The sequence below is a fragment of the Bubalus kerabau genome, chromosome 3 (assembly GCF_029407905.1).
Source record: "Bubalus kerabau isolate K-KA32 ecotype Philippines breed swamp buffalo chromosome 3, PCC_UOA_SB_1v2, whole genome shotgun sequence".
NCBI classification, from domain to species: Eukaryota; Metazoa; Chordata; class Mammalia; order Artiodactyla; family Bovidae; genus Bubalus; species Bubalus kerabau.
The window spans coordinates 166,180,736-166,199,387 of NC_073626.1; the positions used below are offsets into that span (position 1 = coordinate 166,180,736).

General features: G+C 41.4%; 2 protein-coding genes across 3 annotated transcripts in view; one reads left to right on the top strand and one right to left on the bottom strand.

Moving 5' to 3' along the window:
- Positions 1 to 50: 50 nt before the first annotated feature.
- On the top strand, positions 51 to 7,997 carry MRPL44 (mitochondrial ribosomal protein L44). The gene is made up of 4 exons (XM_055573601.1): positions 51 to 272; positions 2,069 to 2,537; positions 6,429 to 6,607; positions 7,447 to 7,997. The coding sequence occupies exons 1-4, from the start codon at positions 94 to 96 to the stop codon at positions 7,616 to 7,618; spliced, it is 999 nt and encodes a 332-aa protein (XP_055429576.1). The 5' UTR covers positions 51 to 93; the 3' UTR covers positions 7,619 to 7,997.
- A 9,818-nt stretch (positions 7,998 to 17,815) lies between these two features.
- The window catches only part of SERPINE2 (serpin family E member 2), a 70,435-nt gene continuing 69,598 nt past the window's right edge, over positions 17,816 to 18,652 (bottom strand). For both annotated transcript variants that reach the window (XM_055573603.1, XM_055573602.1), the window contains exon 9: positions 17,816 to 18,553. In XM_055573603.1, the coding sequence (XP_055429578.1) occupies positions 18,516 to 18,553 (38 nt within the window). In that variant the 3' untranslated portion in view covers positions 17,816 to 18,515. The remainder of the gene's footprint in view (positions 18,554 to 18,652) is intronic.

The window sequence follows — 18,652 nt, forward strand, 5'->3', positions numbered from 1 at the left end:
CTCTCCCGCGTCTCCTGGTTTCCGGGGGAACTGTGTTACCGTGACACTGCTCCGGCTCTCCTTTTTCCGCCCTCCATTGCTTTCTCCGGTGCAATGGCATCTGGCCTGACGAGGCTGCTGCTGCGAGGTCCCCGTTGCCTCCTGGCAACGGCCGGCCCCACTCTCGCCCCGCCGGTTCGGGGAGTGAAGAAGGGATTCCGCGCCGCTTTCCGGTTCCAGAAGGAGTTAGAGCGGTGGCGCCTGCTCCGGTGCCCGCCGCCGCCTGTGCGCCGGTAGGAGCCACCGGGGGAAGAGATTAGGGGTGGCGGTCCTAGAGCCGGGGCGCGCGCTCCCCCGCGGCTTCCGCCGGGTGGTGGCTAGGGATGCTCATCGCACGTTTGCTCCTGGCCTGACCCTAGTTGTGCGATAGAGACACCCACGGGTCGTGGACGCGTGGCGGAGGCAAAGGCAATGCATTTCTGCTGAGGAGTTGGGCGCATGGCTGCCTCCGACGCTCTTGGAACTCAGTGGCGCCCCACTCCAGTACTCTTGCCTGGAAAATCCCATGGACGGAGGAGCCTGGTAGGCTGCAGTCCATGGGGTCGCTGAGTCGCACACGACTGAGCGACTTCACTTTCACTTTTCACTTTGACGAATTGGAGAAGGAAATGGCAACCCACTCCAGTGTTCTTGCCTGGAGAATGCCAGGGACGGGGGAGCCTGGTGGGCTTCCGAAGTCTATGGGGTCGCACAGAGTCGGACACGACTGAAGTGACTTAGCAGACTGAGACTTGTGAGAAATAAGGCCAGCTGGAGGGTAACCTATACCCGGGCTTGGGTGTTTTAGCCCCTGCTTTGTTTTGCTGCCTCAGAATTCCTTGGGTACGGACAAGAGGGAGGAAAGCATAAAACAGTATTGCGATATAGGGCAAGAAAAAAAGTACACAATCACAAGTCCACTATCCAGAGGAAAGGGAAAATAGTTTGGCTTTAGGTTTTTGCCATAATTAATCTTGTTCTGCTAGTGGAAAGTCTGGTAGGAAGACCCTCAGATCTTTATATAACTCCAGAAAAGATCCCCTTATACATAAAGTTTTGCATTTTTTAAAATAATGTTTCTTTAACGTGTGTCGTAGTCGTACGAATAGATGCACCTCACTCTTTGATGGCTCCGTTTGATGGGTGTTTGAGTTACTGTTGCTGTTACAACCGATGTAACACCGAATAGCTTTGAAGTTATTGCTCCTTTGGAAATTTAGTATGAAAATTGATAGCTATTTTAATATTGCCCTCCCCCGCAAAAAGCCGATCTAGTTTATACACCTGGTAGGAATATATATGTTCATAGTTCTATATTTTTTCAACACAGAATATTAAGTTTTTTCCTAAAAACAATAGTAAAATAGTGTTCCTTCTTAATCTACATTTGGTTATAGTGAGGTTAGTCATTTCAGGCTTTAATAGTTGTTAGAAACTTTATATATTATATAGATTATATATATGTCTTAATGACTTACAACCCAGATCTTTTTGCAGCTCCTTTTTACTTGAGAGTTTTATTTTTGGTTTATTGTCTTTAGTTTTTAAAAGACCTTTTAGTCGTTCTTGAGAATGATTGTGAAGTTTTAACCTACTTACAATATTGATAACTAGATTTTATTGCTAATTTTCAATGAATGCTTCCAAATCTTAAAATAATGAAATACAAGATAAATATAATATACTTAGTGTTTATGACTTGAACATATGAAATTATAATTTGTGTTTCATGTATAAGTATAAAGCATAGTACCATGGTTATAACAGTAGAACCTAAAAGTGAGGTTAAGGTCTTAGTCTCTGTTGATGAACTGCTTTGATGTGGCAGTTGACTCAGAGGGACAATTAATCCAGCAAAGGACCACAAGTAATCAGCTGATGTAAGTTTTAATTTTTAGAAAATCAGATTCTGGAGTTAAAATGAAGCTCAATCTTTTAAAATTTTCTTTATATAATTAAATAAAATTGCATCACAACGAGAAATGTTTGCATCACAGCAACATCTTGTTCTCTTTATTATCTCTTACTGTCTTCTGTTTTACGTTTTCAGTTCGGAGAAGCCCAACTGGGATTACCATGCTGAAATACAAGCATTTGGCCCTCGGTTACAGGAAACTTTTTCATTAGATCTTCTCAAAACTGCATTTGTTAATAGCTGCTATATTAAGAGTGAGGAGGCCAAACGCCAAAAACTTGGAATAGAGAAGGAAGCTGTTCTTCTGAACCTCAAAGATAATCAAGAACTATCTGAACAAGGGACATCTTTTTCACAGACATGCCTCACGCAATTTTTTGAGGACGCGTTCCCAGACTTGCCCACTGAAGGAGTTAAAAGTCTGGTTGACTATCTCACCGGTGAGGAAGTTGTGTGTCACGTAGCTAGGAACTTGGCAGTGGAGCAGTTGACGTTGAGTGCCGACTTCCCTGTCCCCCCAGCTGTGTTACGGCAGACTTTCTTTGCAGTGATTGGAGCCCTGCTACAGAGCAGCGGACCCAAGAGGACTGCACTCTTCATCAGGGTAGGTGATTGTTAGTTGCACATGCTGGAACATGCTTGAGGTAGAAAGAAAAATTTCTTTTTGTGCTTCACTTCTTTGTGCTATGACCTTGGCAGGTTACATGTGAATTATTCTCCTAATCCAAACTGAGAAAGACCTAAAGCTTTTTATCAGTTCAGCTCAGTCACTCAGTTGTGTCCGACTCTTTGCGATTCCATGGACTGCAGCACGCCAGGCCTCCCTATCCATCACCAACTCTTGGAGTTTACTCAGACTCATGTCCATTGAGATGGTGATGCCATCCAGCCATCTCATCCTCTGTCATCCCCTTCTCCTCCTGCCTTCAATCTTTCCGAGCATCAGGGTCTTTTCCAAGAAGTCAGTTCTTAGCATCAGGTTTCAGCATTCAGTCCTTCCAATGAATATTCAAGATTGATTTCCTTTAGGATGGACTGGTTGGATCTCCTTGCAGTCCAAGGGAGCCTCAAGAGTCTTCTCCAACGTCACAGTTCAAAAGCATGAATTCTTCGGTGCTCAGCTTTCTTTAGTCCAACTTTAACATCCATACATGACTATTGGAAAAACCATAGCCTTGACTAGATGGACCTTTGTTGGCAAAGTAATGTCTCTGCTTTTGAATATGCTGTCTAGGTTGGTCATAACTTTTCTTCCAAGGAACAAACATCTTTTAATTTCATGGCTACAGTCACCATCTGCAGTGATTTTGGAGCCCCCCAAAATAGTCTGTCACTGTTTCCACTGTCTCCCCATCTATTTCCCATGAAGTGATGGGACCAGATGCCATAATCCTAGTTTTCTGAATGTTGAGCCTCAGGCCAACTTTTTCACTCTCCTCTTTCACTTTCATCAAGAGGCTCTTTAGTTCCTCTTTGCTTTCTGGCATTAGGGTGGTGAAACCTGCATATCTGAGGTTATTGATATTTCTCCCTGCAATCTTGATTCTAGCTTGTGCTTCATCCAGCCTGGCATTTCATATGATGTACTCTGCATGTAAATTAAATAAGCAGGGAGACAATATACAGTCTTGACATACTCCTTTTCCTATTTGGAACCAGTCTGTTGTTCTATGTCTAGTTCTAATTGTTGCTTCCTGACCTGCATACAGATTTCTCAGGAGGCAGGTCAGGTGGTCTAGTATTCCCATCTCCTTAAGAATTTTCCAGAGTTTGTTGTGATCCACACAATCAAAGGCTTTGGCATAGTCAATAAAGCAGAAGCAGATGTTTTTCTGGAACGCTCTTGCTTTTTCAGTGGTCCAACAGATGTTGGCAATTTGATCTCTGGTTCCTCTGCCTTTTCTAAAAAAAGTTTTTTATGATAGTATCTTAATTATTTTTATGATAGTATCTTAATTATTCTTGAATAATTAGAGGTGAATTAAATATTAAATTTAGTGTTTACCTCATGGCAGGACTGCAAGCCATGTTTTTAGTTTTACATCCTAAGGGACAAGGGTAGTGCCTGCACAGTAGAGGCTCAGGTGTTTAGTGAGTGAATGAGTCCAAAGGACACCGCTGGAGGGCCTAGTGTAGCTTGGCAGCTCCTTGCTTAAGTACCAGCTGCTATTCTGCTTTTCTGAGTGATACAGTCTTGGATTTCTGAGTCCCTATTATGGGCTTTGCTGGTGGCTCAGGTGGTAATGAATCCCCCTGCAATGCAGGATACCCAGGTTCAATCCCTGGATCAGCATGGCTACCCACTCCAGTATTCTTGGCTGGAAAATCCCATGGACAGAGGAGCCTGGCGGGCTACAGTCCATGGGGTTGCAAAGAGTCAGACACAACTGAGTGAGTAACACTTTCATTTTTCATTATGTACACCAAATTCCTTGTTAGCCAGTAGCTTGCCTAATTAAAATACTTAAGTAATTGGTATGATTTAACTCCACTGTCCTTTTAGAAGTTGTCAATTGGGAGAAGTTTTATTCTTTGCTTTTGGATGAAAACATGAGTTTTGGTCTTTCTTACATAATGGATAGTCCAGGCAATCACTTCAAGTCACAAAAAGAGTCTTGATTCAGGCCTTTGAAATTAGTTGTTTTAAACCAGTTTCCCTTACTGTTGGAATCTATGTATTTAGCTTTGACACTAAGTTGATCTGATCATTTTGATCGAGAAGGATACTCGCATTAACCAACACTCAGACTTCATTCAGAGTTAAGGTCTCCCTTCCAACTTCCCAGCCAGGACTTATCTGTCTGTCTTATGGAAGCAGGTTTTTAACTGACGCCTCTGGAGATGGAGCTGAGGGAAATAGAAGGAAAGGAAAGCAGAAGGTGTTTACTTGACTTGATGGCTAAAAGCTGGTTTAGTGCTTTCTGAGTCTGCTCACTGTTTAAACAGACACTAGTGAGCATTTTGTTCCTAGCTGGAACCTTACAACCATGTACCTTCATGTGGGCGTTGGCTGTCAGCTTCTAGTTTTCTGGATAGGGTTCCTTTCAAAATGACATCCCTGCTATGAATCCCACCTCAGGTCTTAAGGATTTTTATACCCCTGACATCAGGTGTGGACTTCGGCCCCATTACTGCAGGTAACTTCTGCCAGACTGTCACCTTAAGTGGGAGTGTTTGCTGACTGCCAGTTGACTGAACATCCATTGCCTCATTCAGAGGCCAGGGGACCCTTTGAAGCCCTCTAGGAGAAGGCAATGGCACCCCACTCCAGTACTCTTGCCTGGAAAATCCCACGGATGGAGGAGCCTGGTAGGCTACAGTCCACGGGGTCACTAAAAGTCGGACACGACTGAGCGACTTCACTTTCACTTTTCACTTTGCTGCATTGGAGAAGGAAATGGCAACCCACTCCAGTGTTCCTGCCTGGAGAATGCCAGGGACGGGGGAGCCTGGTGGGCTGCCGTCTATGGGGTCGCACAGAGTTGGACACGACTGAAGCAATTTAACAGCAGCAGCAGGCCTGAGGTGAAAAGGAAAGCCTCGCCTGCCCCCCCCTTTCTCCTGCAATTAAACATTTTTTTATAAAGAAATTCTAACAAGATCCTCCCTTGATTTCCATTCTCTCCCAATCACTATAGCTTATATAGAGTCTTAGAACTATCTAAACAATTTTTGGTCACTATTTTGAAATTTTCATAAGGTAGTCATGAGACCATTTTGGAAATACTTGTTTACCATATTTTAGTGCCTCTGTTGACAGTTCCAATTATAGATCCTCAGGTCTCCCGCATTGTAGACAGATGCTTTACCATCTGAGCCACCAGGGAAGTCGATAGATCCTCAAAGAGATAGATAATTCAAATATCTTACTTCTCAGTCAAGAGCTGTGACATCTCCCATAGTAGAACTTACTGTGTTGGTGGTATAGTGTGAGCACAGCCACTCTCCATAGTGGAACTGACTGGTTTGAATGGTCTTATGTCATTCATTTGCTCACCTAATATGTATTGTTTCCTGTGTGCCAGGCACTGTGCCAAGCACTGGAACCAGAGTTTAATTGGATTCAGTCTTTGCTCACAGCTCATAGGCAGAGAGAGTAGAATGTGGACAGTGCCCTCAGGTATTATAAGGTGTAGAGGGAACTCAGGGGAGGCGACTACTAATTCCAGCAGGGTTAGGGAAGTTTTAGAGAAGTGACATTTGCCCCAAGAAGGTCATTCCAGGAAGAAACCTTGAGGAGCATATTCCCTTTGCTGTACAACATATGCTTATACTTTATTTATTTTATATTGAGTTGCCCAAAAAGTTTCTTTAGGTTATTCTGTCACATCTTATGGAAAAACCCAAATGGACTTTTTTGGTCAACCCAATACATACTAGCTCATACCTTTTAATCACATTAAATTTTAAAGTTTCTGTTAGAAATGAACTTTAAATTTTGGTCCTTATTTTCCTTATACTAATTTAAATGTATAAATTATATTTTTATATGCAGGACTTCTTAATTACTCAAATGACAGGAAAAGAACTCTTTGAGATTTGGAAGATAATAAATCCCATGGGGCTACTGGTACAAGAACTGAAGAAAAGGAATATTTCAGCTCCTGAATCTAGACTCACTAGGCAGTCTGGAAGCACCACAGCTTTGCCTGTGTATTTTGTTGGCTTATACTGGTTAGTAAAATTTTAATCTTTATAATATTGATCAGAAGTCTTAAAAACTGACTTTTCACAATTCTTTAATAAACCTCGAATTGCATTAAAGGATTTTTTGAAAACCTCATTCCCTTGGTGATCTAGTCACTAACTACTTCCTTTCCTGCTTGTCATCCTTAGGGGAAGGTAGGTAATCTGTGGTTTGCTAATAGTAGCTTTTGTTAACCAACCATTTACAATGGAAATCTCATAGAGTATCCTGCTAATCTAAACATTTCTTTAAAAAAAAAATTGACTTGTAATAGAGATTTAACCCCAGTCCACACTTGTAACAGCTTCAGTTGAGCCTAGAACTGAAAAAGAAATTGAACGTTGTCCATCAAAATAAGTCAGCCCATGCTGAGAACTTTTAGGTTTCTTAGTAACAGTCGACCTGCCTCAGGTTGATTTCAGGTGGATAGAAGTGTTAAGTGTAAACTGTGAAAATATTTACAATGACTTTTTTAAAATTTAGGTAAATATTTTTCTGATTTTATATGATGTAGGACTTCGTAGGTATAAAGGCAGTGGAAGACATTGCAAAGGAGAAACTTGATGGTGTTGTAAGATGTTGCATCTTTAATTTTAATTGAAGTGCAAAGCAAAATGAGATGCTCTTGCTTATCAGATGGGCAGGCTTTAAACACATCCTTCATCAGCAGTTCATACACTGCTGGTAGAAAGACAAGAAAAGGCACAATATTTCTGATAGTTTTGGTGAATATTGCTGCGAAAATTAGACCAGGGAAAACTGATCTGTGTGCTTTGTTTTATGATGCACCATGTAATTTCAGGCTATTGTTGGGTTTTTTTCCTAGTGATAAAAAGCTGATTGCAGAAGGCCCTGGGGAGACAGTACTAGTCGCAGAAGAAGAAGCTGCTCGAGTGGCACTTAGGAAACTCTACGGGTTCACTGAGAATCGCCAGCCCTGGGACTACTCTAGGCCCAAAGAGCCTGTGAGAGCAGAAAAGACCATTGCCGCCAGCTAGCCAGCCAGAGACGTGCAGCCTGAAACTTGTGAGCAAAACAGCGAGACTAACGAACGTCAAAAGATGATCCAACCTGGACATTTTTTAAATTGTAAAGAAATATGTCTTATTCCTCATACTGAGTTCCTAAAATTGAACAAATGTTTAGCAGGTCACTTCTTTTATTTTCTTTTTAGTCATTTTTGTTCTGTCAAAAATCTTTTGATCTTTTGGTATTTTCCTGATAAATTTTAACTCAAATTCTTGATCTTATTATTGTATTTAAATTGTACAGTTAGGCGTATTTTATTCCCTTCTGACTTTGAGGTATCATAATTTGAATGTATGTTTTACATGATGTTTGCTGTAAAGCCAATTAAAAAAAGTTATTCTTCATGTATTTCATTGTAGCTTAATTTGATTTACCCGGATTAGTGAACCCTGCCTCTCTAGTACAGTTTTAGCTAAAATAGTTATAACTCTTAACCTTTAGAAATATAAGGTGCTGATTATAACAGTTAGCCATTTACGATAACTTAGGTGGCGACTACTGAGCCTGTGTTCTTAGAGCCTGTGTTCTTAGAGCCTGTGGTCCATGGTGAGAGAAGCCTTGGTTTAAAATTCTGTATGCAAGTTAATTTCATAGCTATTTAATTTCTATAAAATGAATGGCAGGGATGTACATTTTATGCTTTTAAAATAAAACATGAAAATCAAAAGCAGATTAAAACGTTGACACTAATGGAAAAATAAAGTATATTTATCAATTTAGTATTCCATAACCATGGTGACCATGTCCCAAGCACAGCTCTTAAATATTGTAACACAGTTAATTCAGTAGAAGACACATCTTAAGAGTGTGTCTTTCTGATTCTTTAATCCTTTGTGTTCAATTTAGTAATCCTCCTCCTACAAATTCCCTTTATTTCTTTTCAACTTTTTGGCAACAGTAATAATTTTCAGTTTCAGTCTGCCAGCAGTCAGTCCCCAGAAGTTAACAAGAAAAATGGGAGTTGAGAATAGAAAAGAGGTAAAATGTTTAAATTGGTAACACTTTTTGCCATGAAATCTTTTTGTAAAGGAAGATGAAGAATATTTGAAACTCCTAACCAGTCTCAGGCAAGCAGTTTCAAAGTGGACTTAATGGCACCCCACTCCAGTACTCTTGCCTGGAAAATCCCATGGACGGAGGAGCCTGGTAGGCTGCAGTCCATGGGGTCGCTAAGAGTCGAATACGACTGAGCATCTTCACTTTCACTTTTCACTTTCATGCATTGGAGAAGGAAATGGCAACCCATTCCAGTGTTCTTGCCTGGAGAATCCCAGGGACGGGGGAGCTTCATGGGCTGCCATCTATGGGGTCGCACAGAGTTGGACACAACTGAAGCAACTTAGCAGGAGGACTTACTGGAGAAGGAAATGGCAACCCACTGCAGTATTCTTGCCTGGGAAATGCCATGGCTGGAGGAGCCCAGTGGACTTTTAAGGGTCGCAAAGGGTTGGATGCGACTTGACTAAACAAGGTGAAAAAAGAAGACTTATAGCTATGACAAAGTGTAAACTCTTCACCTTTCTTTTGAGAGTAACTCCAACTCCTCTAATAATTCAGCACAGGGATAGAGGACCAAACCCAATAATGAAATGCTACCCTTAAACATTCATCCACAAGTAAACACATCAAGCATCTCATTGACAACATAGGAGGAAAGAGATACGATATAAAAAGTTTCTGGGAAGCAAAAGATGGTATGTGTCCTCCAACCACTTCTCATCCGGCATGTGCTAGAGCAGTGTTCTAATTTTATTTTGGTTGAATATTTTTTTCCAAAAGTCTTTGGAGAACTCAGTTGCAAACTGAGTAATCCTTTCCTCCTCTGTAAATTCTATGGATATATTTCTCCTGCTCAGGGCAGTTTGCAGGACCGTAATCTACAAATTTGGAGGGGAATTATCTTCACCCTTAGGTTTTTCAAGCTTCTAATCCTTGAATGCTTTTAGCGTTACACGTGGAACAAGTCTAACTCTCTAGTTCATTAAAACTAGTTTGTAGTGTAGCGTTAGTTGTTCAGTTGTGTCCAACTGCGACCCCGTGGACTGTAGCCTGCCAGGCCCCTTTGTGCACGGAATTCTCCAGGCAAGAATACTGGGAGTGGGTAGCCAATCGCTTCTTCAGGAGATCTTCCGACCCAGGGATTGAACCTGGGTCTCTTTCATTGCAGGCAGATTCTTTACCATCTGAAACACCAGAGAAGCTGGTACCTTTAAAAAGCACCAATTAAAATACTATGAACTAGAACATAGAAGACAATTTATACACTCTCGCATTTGAATGTGAAATAGCTTGAAACTTGGGACCAACTTGAGCGACTACTTAATTTGCTATATGAGAGTAAGTATTACAGAAATTTGATGTGTGGGCAAGAGGACCATGTGGGTATGAGGGTGTTGCTAAAGAACTGTACCCAAGAGCATTCAGTGACCATTCCAGGACCCCTTTTTGACTGATGTTTAGTCCATGTTGAGAAGACAGTCATCATAACCGTGGGAAGTTGGTGGCATATGTAAGCACTGACTCAACCTTGGTACCAGAGAAGTAAGATGTTGAAGTCATTTACTTTGAAATTCTGACACTCCATCCTCCAGTTTCCACAGCCCCAAAAAAGTTCCTTATCCAAAAGTGTAATATTGATGTCTATAGACTCAGTTATCTAAGCCTTATTCTTTTTTACTATAGTTCATATTATGTTATTATATGCATATATAAAATAGGGCATATTATTCTCAAAAGTATCTTATGTGGTTTTAAGGAAGTGAAATATTAGTAAAAACTATCTCTGCAACTATACATTATAGTAAGTGAAGTAAGTCAGAAAAAAATACCATATGGTATCACTTATATGTGGAATCCAAAATATGGCACAAATGAATGTAATTATGAAACAGAAACAAACTCACAGATAAAGAGAACAAACGTGGTTGCCAGTGGGGATGGGAGAGGATAAACTGGAACTTCTATATTACATATCGAATCGATAAACAAGGTCCTACTGTTGGGAACTGTACTCAATATTCTGGGATAAACCAAAATGGAAAAGAATATTAAAGGAATGTATGTATATGTATAACTGAGTCACTTAGCTATACAACAGAAATTAACACAACATTGTAAATCAACTACACTTTAATTTTTAAAAAAGGCAAAAAAACTCCCCACAAACTTTTATCCTGGTTAGGAATGAAACAAACAAGACTATTTTTTTAGTGCTCAGCATTTTAGGGATTTTGGCCACAAGATGGTGTTCTAACCCTACTTCTCAGTGAAGTATTAGTAGCATGCAAAGTAACATTAGGGGGAACACTGTTTTCTCCCCAAACAGGAAAGACTGATTACATAGAATTATAGTGAAATATGACTTCTCTAGACCTCTTACAGCTCTCTTCTGCGAGCTCACCTTTTCTATGAGCAATTCACTTCTGATGAAAGCACCAATGTTTGGAGCTCTTTTTACTAGAAAAGAGTGAAAATTTAAGGGTTGTCATAGATAATATGTTGAAAAGACCTTTTTTTTCCTTCTTTTTTTGGCCCCTTCTTGTTATTCTTTCCTCCTCATTTTTATGATGGAAGAAAATGCACTGCAGAGGCAAGGGACACTGTCCATCTTGACACCAGATGTTGCCATCCTTCTCGTGGGGGTAGGGGAAGGGTGGGGTCCAGCTCACAGCTTTCCCCAGCTGCAGGCAGCCCCTTGAGGATGCCCAGCAGGCAGCATGCTGCACACCTCTGCATCTTTAAGCCCACCTTTTTTCTTCCCTTCAGCAGATCCCTGAGTTGTCTCCATTGATGAAGCCCTCCGGCATGGTTGCTAGACCCTAGAGCCATGGTTCACAACTTCTGTTGCTTCTCAGAGCATTCGAAAGCCACAGTTCTTTCTGGGATACCAAGGCTGATTGCTAGACTGAATTGAATCTTGCAAACTGAGGACAATTTTTCCAAGAAAAAAATGCATGCAGTCAAAAATCATAACCACAAGCACACAGGCTCCTGAAAGAAGCAAGCTTTCTTGATATTAGTGGTATCTGTGCTTCCCACTCAGTGTTCATGGGCTCTTGTTCAATAACCTGGCTGCCTGTTAGGTCTCACTAACGACCAAAGAGTAAGGGTTTTAAGAAAATTTTCTGAGATGGAGAAAATGGAATACGTTAGTTTATTCCCCTTCAATTGAGGAGGAACCCATTATTTGAGTATTCATAGAACACTTTTTTAACCTATCTGTTGTGCAATAAAATTGCACAGTGAACCTGTGACTTTATTTTAATGAGTTTTGCAGAAGAGAAGAGAAATGAGGACATTGTCAGCTGGAGAAGGACATTTCTAGTTAGACGAGGAAGGTCTACCTGACTTTCTGATGACACTTCCTTTACATAAACTATTGGTATCAGCGTCTCTACAGCAAGACAACATGTCAGTAAGAGATATTTATCAGCAGACAATACAGTTAATGAGGCAAATGCAGTCAAAACAGCACAACCCTCAGACTAGCAACAACGATCACCATTAGGTCAGGCTCCTGACAACCTGCCGCTCAGGTTTTGATCCTGGGATTGCTTTTTGTCTGAGAGGGACAAGCATGAAGGCCTCCAGTCTTCTCTTTACCTTCTGCAGCTGGGATTATAAACTTTAAAGTTTTTTGTTATGTTTTATTAAACTTTGTTTCTAATGTGGACCATTTTAAAGTCTTTATTGAACTCGTTACAATAATTATGTTTTGGTTTTTTGGCCACAAGGCATATGGGGTCTTAGTTCCTCAATCAGGGAATGCACCCCCTGCATTAGAAGGCAAAGTCTTAACCACTGGACCACCAGGAAAGACCCAGGATTACAAACTTTAGATGAAAGAGGTACAGCATTAAGAAGTTAAAAAACTTATTTACATTTTGCTACTTCATATACAGTAATTTAATCTGCAAGCAACGATGTACCTGGTATTGTGTAGAGTAGTGGTTTCTCATTTAGCAAATTCCTCCTTTAAATCACAACTGCCTCCTATTTTCTTCAAGATTTCAGTGAGTGTCAGGGGTACAGTTTGGGGAATCTTGAAAGAAATGGAGCTTAGCCAGTGGTGGTGTCCACTCTTTGGCCGGCCAAAGTGGACTCTTGGTAGGACACAGTGTCTTTCTGCATCACAGGACGTCAAGGACATAGCAGTCGGCCATCAGCTTAGAAAAAAACCTCACCTCTCCCAGGAAGTCACCACCAATCACATCTACTCGGCCTGTTCCCAGCAAACTCCACCCTTCCTCCTTCAGTTTTTAGGTCCTTGAGTGTGGAGCTCAGGTGTCCTTCAGTTTTTAATTTTCAGAAAAACAAAGAGCTACAGGGACAAAAGCCACTCCTTTGTGTCTTTTTGTAAAAATGATTGGCATTTTTTTCAGGTCATCTGTCATCATTTCCTTTTCAGGACAAAGACTCAAAGGCTGACAAGACAGCGCTTTCAACTTATTTGGGTCAGTGCCCACTCTTTTTCCATTGTGTCTCAGGTGAATTGAAATCCCCATCTCATTAAGTGTCCAAGGAGTGAATTTCCTAGTTGTTGATCTCCACTTTTCCTTAAGTTTACCATTTTGTGACCTTAGGGAAATCGCAGCCAATCTTCTGTCCAACTTCAATGTGAAATAAGAATTGTTTGCTCAAATATCTACATAGCAAATAAAGATTCTGATACCCAATTCCAGCTTGTGCGGGGGTTTTCCCCACATCAGCTGAGGGTCCTACAATTCAACTCAATTCCAATACTACCCACCTGAAGAGAGCATCAGATTCCACAGATTAAGGGCTCATAAGACTGCTCCACTTGACATGCCAATTGCAAGCCCAGGTTGTTATCTGTGCCATTGACCCACTGGCTCTAAATGAGAGGTTTCCATGACCTCTCCTTGGGTTCAATAAATTTGCCAGAGCAGCTCCCAGAATGCAGAGGAATATTTCATTACTAGATTACTGGTTTCTTAAAAGAGGACATAACTCAAGGACAGCCAGATGGAAGAGACCAATAGGGCAAGGGCTGAGGGAAGGGCAAGGGCAAGGAGTTTTCAAGGAGCATGGTGCCCTCCCTGTATCTCAACTGTTGAGTTCACCAATCCAGGAGCTCTGCAAGCCGTCATCTTGGGTTTTCACAGAGACTTCATGTCATAACCTGCTGCTGTTGCTGCTGTTTAGTTGCTAAGTTGGGTCTGACTCTTGGCAACCCCAAGGACTGTAGGCCATCAGGCTCCTCTGTCCAGGGGATTTCCCAGGCAAGAATGCTGGAGTGGGCTGCCATTTCCTTCTCCAGGGCATCTTCCTGACCCAGGGATTGAACTCACATCTCCTGCACTGGCAGACAGATTCTTTACGACTGAGCCACCTGGTTTCATAAGCATGATTGGTGAAATCATTGGCCATCAGTGACTGATAGAACCTCTAGCCAGCCCCCCAGCCTGAGGTTGGGGTGTGGGGCCCCCGAATCAGATGGCTGGTATTCCTCATGACCAGTCCCCATCCCTGGGAGCTGCAAGTTACTTTAACATATTAACATAACAAAAGGCACCTTTATTGTGCTTCTCACTTAAGACATTCCAAGGGTTTTGGGAGTTCTGTGCCAGAAGCTGGGATGAGGAACAGATACTGTATATATATATTTTTATTATAAATCAAAACAGCACAGCAAATATAATCTTTTACCCCAGGTCTGCCATATTTGTGGCAATCTCTGTATTTTAAATTTATTCGTTTCCTTCAAAGTTTTCATAAATGTTATCATTTGAAGGCAAGGCCTTCAGACCTACTAAGTGTATCAAAAGATAAAAGTTGAACTTTAGAAAAATAATTCGATGAACTTTCCCCCTAAATCCAGGAATTATAAACAAGGTTTACAAATCAGCTCCCTGGGCTGGGAAGATCCCCTGCAGAAGGGCTTGGCAACCCACTCCAGTATTCTTGCCTAGAGAATGTCCATGGACAGAGGTGCCTGCAGGGCCTATAGTCCATGGGGTCACAAGAGTCAGACATGACTGAGCAACTAAGCACAAGCACAGGAGTCAGCCAGGATCGAAACTGGGTATTGACTGGAGTATAAAAAAAGTTAAACTGGAGCCTATTGTACAGAGTGAAGTAAGCCAGAAAGAAAAACACCAATACAGGATACTAACTCATATATATGGAATTTAGAAAGATGGTAAGGATAACCCTGTATGCAAGACAGCAAAAGAGACACAGATGTATAGAACAGTCTTTTGAACTCTGTGGGAGAGGGTGAGGGTGGGAAGATTTGGGAGAATGGCATTGAAACATGTATATTATCATATGTGAAACGAATCGCCAGTCCAGGTTTGATGCATGATACAGGATGCTCGGGGCTGATGCACTGGGATGACCAAGAGGAATGGGATGGGGAGGGAAGTTGGAGGGCGGTTCAGGATGGGGAACACGTGTACACCTGTGGTGGATTCATGTTGATGTATGGCAAAACCAATACAATATTGTAAAGTTAAAAAAAAAAAGGATAAAAACCTAAAAAAAAAAAAGTTAATAGAAACTGCAATAGAAACTGGAGACCAGAAGGGGGAGCTCTCACACCTGTGAAGACAGATGAGCCCAACAAGGAAAAATACTTGTCTTTTCTGGCAAGGACTCAGCCAGTGGGAAGCCATGAACCCTTTTTATCACAGCTCCTCAACTTCCTGTTTTCCTCTATAAAAGCATTTCCTTCTCTTGCCACGGGGGTAGATAGTACTCCTCTCACCATAGTTGCATATCCCAAATTGTAATTCTCTGCCTATCCTGAATAAACCCATCTTTGCTGAAGAAATGCCTGGCATTCTACGTGTTTTAGGTCAACAGGAGGAAGGGCTAAAGACGAGTAAGTTGAGAGGATCAAATGAAAAAGAGAGGATATACAAATATATTAAAGCTCAACATTCAGAAAACTAAGATCATGGCATCTGGTCCCATCACTTCATGGGAAATAGATGTGGAAACAGTGGAAACAGTGTCAGACTTTATTTTTCTGGGCTCCAAAATCACTGAAGATGGTGATTGCAGTCATGAAATTAAAAGACGCTTACTCCTTGGAAGGAAAGTTATGACCAACCTAGATAGCATATTCAAAAGCAGAGATATTACCTTGCCAACAAAGGTCCGTCTAGTTAAAGCTATGGTTTTTCCAGTGGTCATATATGGATATGAGAGTTGGGCTGTGAAGAAAGCTAAGCGCTGAAGAATTAATGCTTTTGAACTGTGGTGTTGGAGAAGATTCTTGAGAGTCCCTTGGACTGCAAGGAGATCCAACCAGTCCATCTTAAAGGAGATCAGTCCTGGGTGTTCACTGGAAGGACTGATGCTGAAGCTGAAACTCCAATACTTTGGCCACCTCATGTGAAGAGTTGACTCATTGGAAAAGAACCTGATGCTGGGAGGGATTGGGGGCAGGAGGAGAAGGGGACGACAGAGGATAAGATGGCTGGATGGCATCACTGACTCGATGGACGTGAGTCTGAGTGAACTCCGGGAGTTGGTGATGGACAGGGAGGCCTGGCGTGCTGCGATTCATGGGGTCGCAAAGAGTCGGACACGACTGAGCAACTGAACTGAACTGAACTATACTAGCATGTTTGCTAGAATACAAGTGGTCTTAGGTAACCATTCAAAATAATTCTTTGGCATTTACACTTAAATAGGGAAAACAATTGTCCCCTTGCTCCCTTCTCTCTTGGTTAATAATCAAGGTTGTTATTGTTCACTTGCTGAGTCACATCCGATTCTTTACGACCCCATGGACCATAGCTAGAGAATACTAGGGAAGGTTGCCATTTCCTTCTCCAGGGGATCTACCCAAACCAAGGGATCAAACCCGACGAGGCTCCTGCTTGGCAGGTGGAGTCTTTACCTCTGAACCACCTGGAAGCCCTAACAATCAAGGTATCCACATTTAAATAGTTGCAAACAGCAAGACTCAGTCCATCTGACAAATAATTGTAAACGACAAACTGGTGAAGAGTTGAATGTGAGGTTTTAATGTACAAGGAGAGGAATAGAGTTAATAGGTTAAAAAAAAAAAGTAGTTTTTGATAACTACTGTTCTTACAAACTATTCTTATTTAGAATACAAACTATTCTTATTTAGATAAGGGTACCCAAATCTCTAGAAAATTAATAAAACAAACAAACAAAAAGGTAAACTTAGAATTGTGATGAGTTCTCCAAAAACACAAAAGACAAAGAAAAAATCCACAAAAACTTGCTTTGAAAAACAAGCGTCCTAGCCTATCATCAAAAATGAAACAGCCACTGTTCACTGGGTAATTTCCTTCTGCTCTTGCTACCAAACCCCTCCGTACCTTTGCTGGGAAGCCTCAGTCCTGGCCTGAAGAACCCTATCTGAAATTAGAGACAGGATTTCTCTGTGATAGTGGTTCCCCTGAATTGATGCTTTTGAACTGTGATGTTGGAGAAAACTCTTGAGAGTCCCTTGAATTGAAAGATCCAACCAGTCCATCCTAAAGGAAATCAGTCCTGAATATTCATTGGAAGGACTGATGCTGAAGCTAAAGTTCCAATACTTTGGCCACCTGATGCGAAGAACTGACTCCTTAGAAAAGACCCTGATGCTGGGAAAGATGGAAGGCAGGAGAAGGGAACAACAGAGTATGAGATGGTTGGATGGCATCACTGACTCAATGGACATGAGTTTGGGTGAACTCTGGGAGTTGTTGATGGACAGGGAGGCCTGGTGTGCTGCAGTCCATGGGGTCAAGAAGAGTCGGACACGACTGAGCGACTGAACTGTGTGTGCTGTGCTAAGTCACTCAGTTGCATCCGACTCTTTGCAACCCCATGGACTGTAGCCTGCCAGGCTCTTCTGTCCACAGAATTCTTCAGTCAAGAATACTGGAGTGGGTTGCTATGCCCTCCTCCAGGGGATCTTTTCGACCCAGGGATTGAACCCAGGTCTCTTGTTTCTCCTGCACTGGAAGGGAGATTTTGGGAGGTGCTGGGACAGGAACAGTGACTGCCAGATTTAGGTGAGGGACGGGAAGGCCAGGGTTTTTTTTGCTGTTTGCCTAAGTGCAAAGGTTTATTAGAAGAGACTGAGGTATTTTTAAAAGGCTGTTTCTTTTGTTGTGTTTTTAAATAGCAGAGAAATGGCTTTTTCTTCTTCTTTTTTTTTTTACTACTCATAACACTTTATTTTTACTTTGTACAAAATACAAAAATGCAAATCCAAAGAGTACAGACCAATAGTTGACAGGCACACTGCACAACAGCAAACCTTGTCTAGCAAGACATTAGTTTTTTAAACTTTATTTTAGTGGATACATGCATTATATAAAATAACAACAACAAAAACACACAAAGAGGCTAAAGATTTCACTATTTCTACCCCCAAAGTAATGCAAGATTACTTTCAAGACTTTGGATGAGACCCAAAAAAAATTTTAAAAGGCCAATAATATTTTTTTCATATAAAAGTAAAAGCTACCATAAAATGTCCTTTTTTTCCCCCTCCCCCATCACACTGATTAAATTTTTCTGAAAAGCCACACATATAAACAAAACAAAACAAAAATCCTGAACTGGACAGTAAATACTCAAGAGGGTAGTTAACCTAGGTAACTGCTCAGTAGTTTAAAGAATCTTTTAGACATTTTGAAACCTTTCTATTCATTTCTCAGTACAGTGTTCCATCATCCTGCCCCTTACCCCCCTTAAGACTTCCCAGAACAGAAATGCTGCATCATTGAGTCTCTGAACCTAAGAACTAGTTTTGAAAAAGAAAGTCATGTACAAAAATATTTAACAGAACTAGGAAAGATGTAGGAAAGGAGTCTTTTCTTCATAGCAAAGTAGTCTTTGCTTGGCATGGTTCCTTCCGTATACTCTTCAGGGTTTGTTTATCTGCCCCATGAATAAGACAGCACCTAGAGAATTAAAAGGAAACAACGCATAACTCTAGTCCTTCAGATAAGATGGAAGATATCTAAGGGGAGGTTTCTGGGCTGTCTTTAACCCCATTGCTC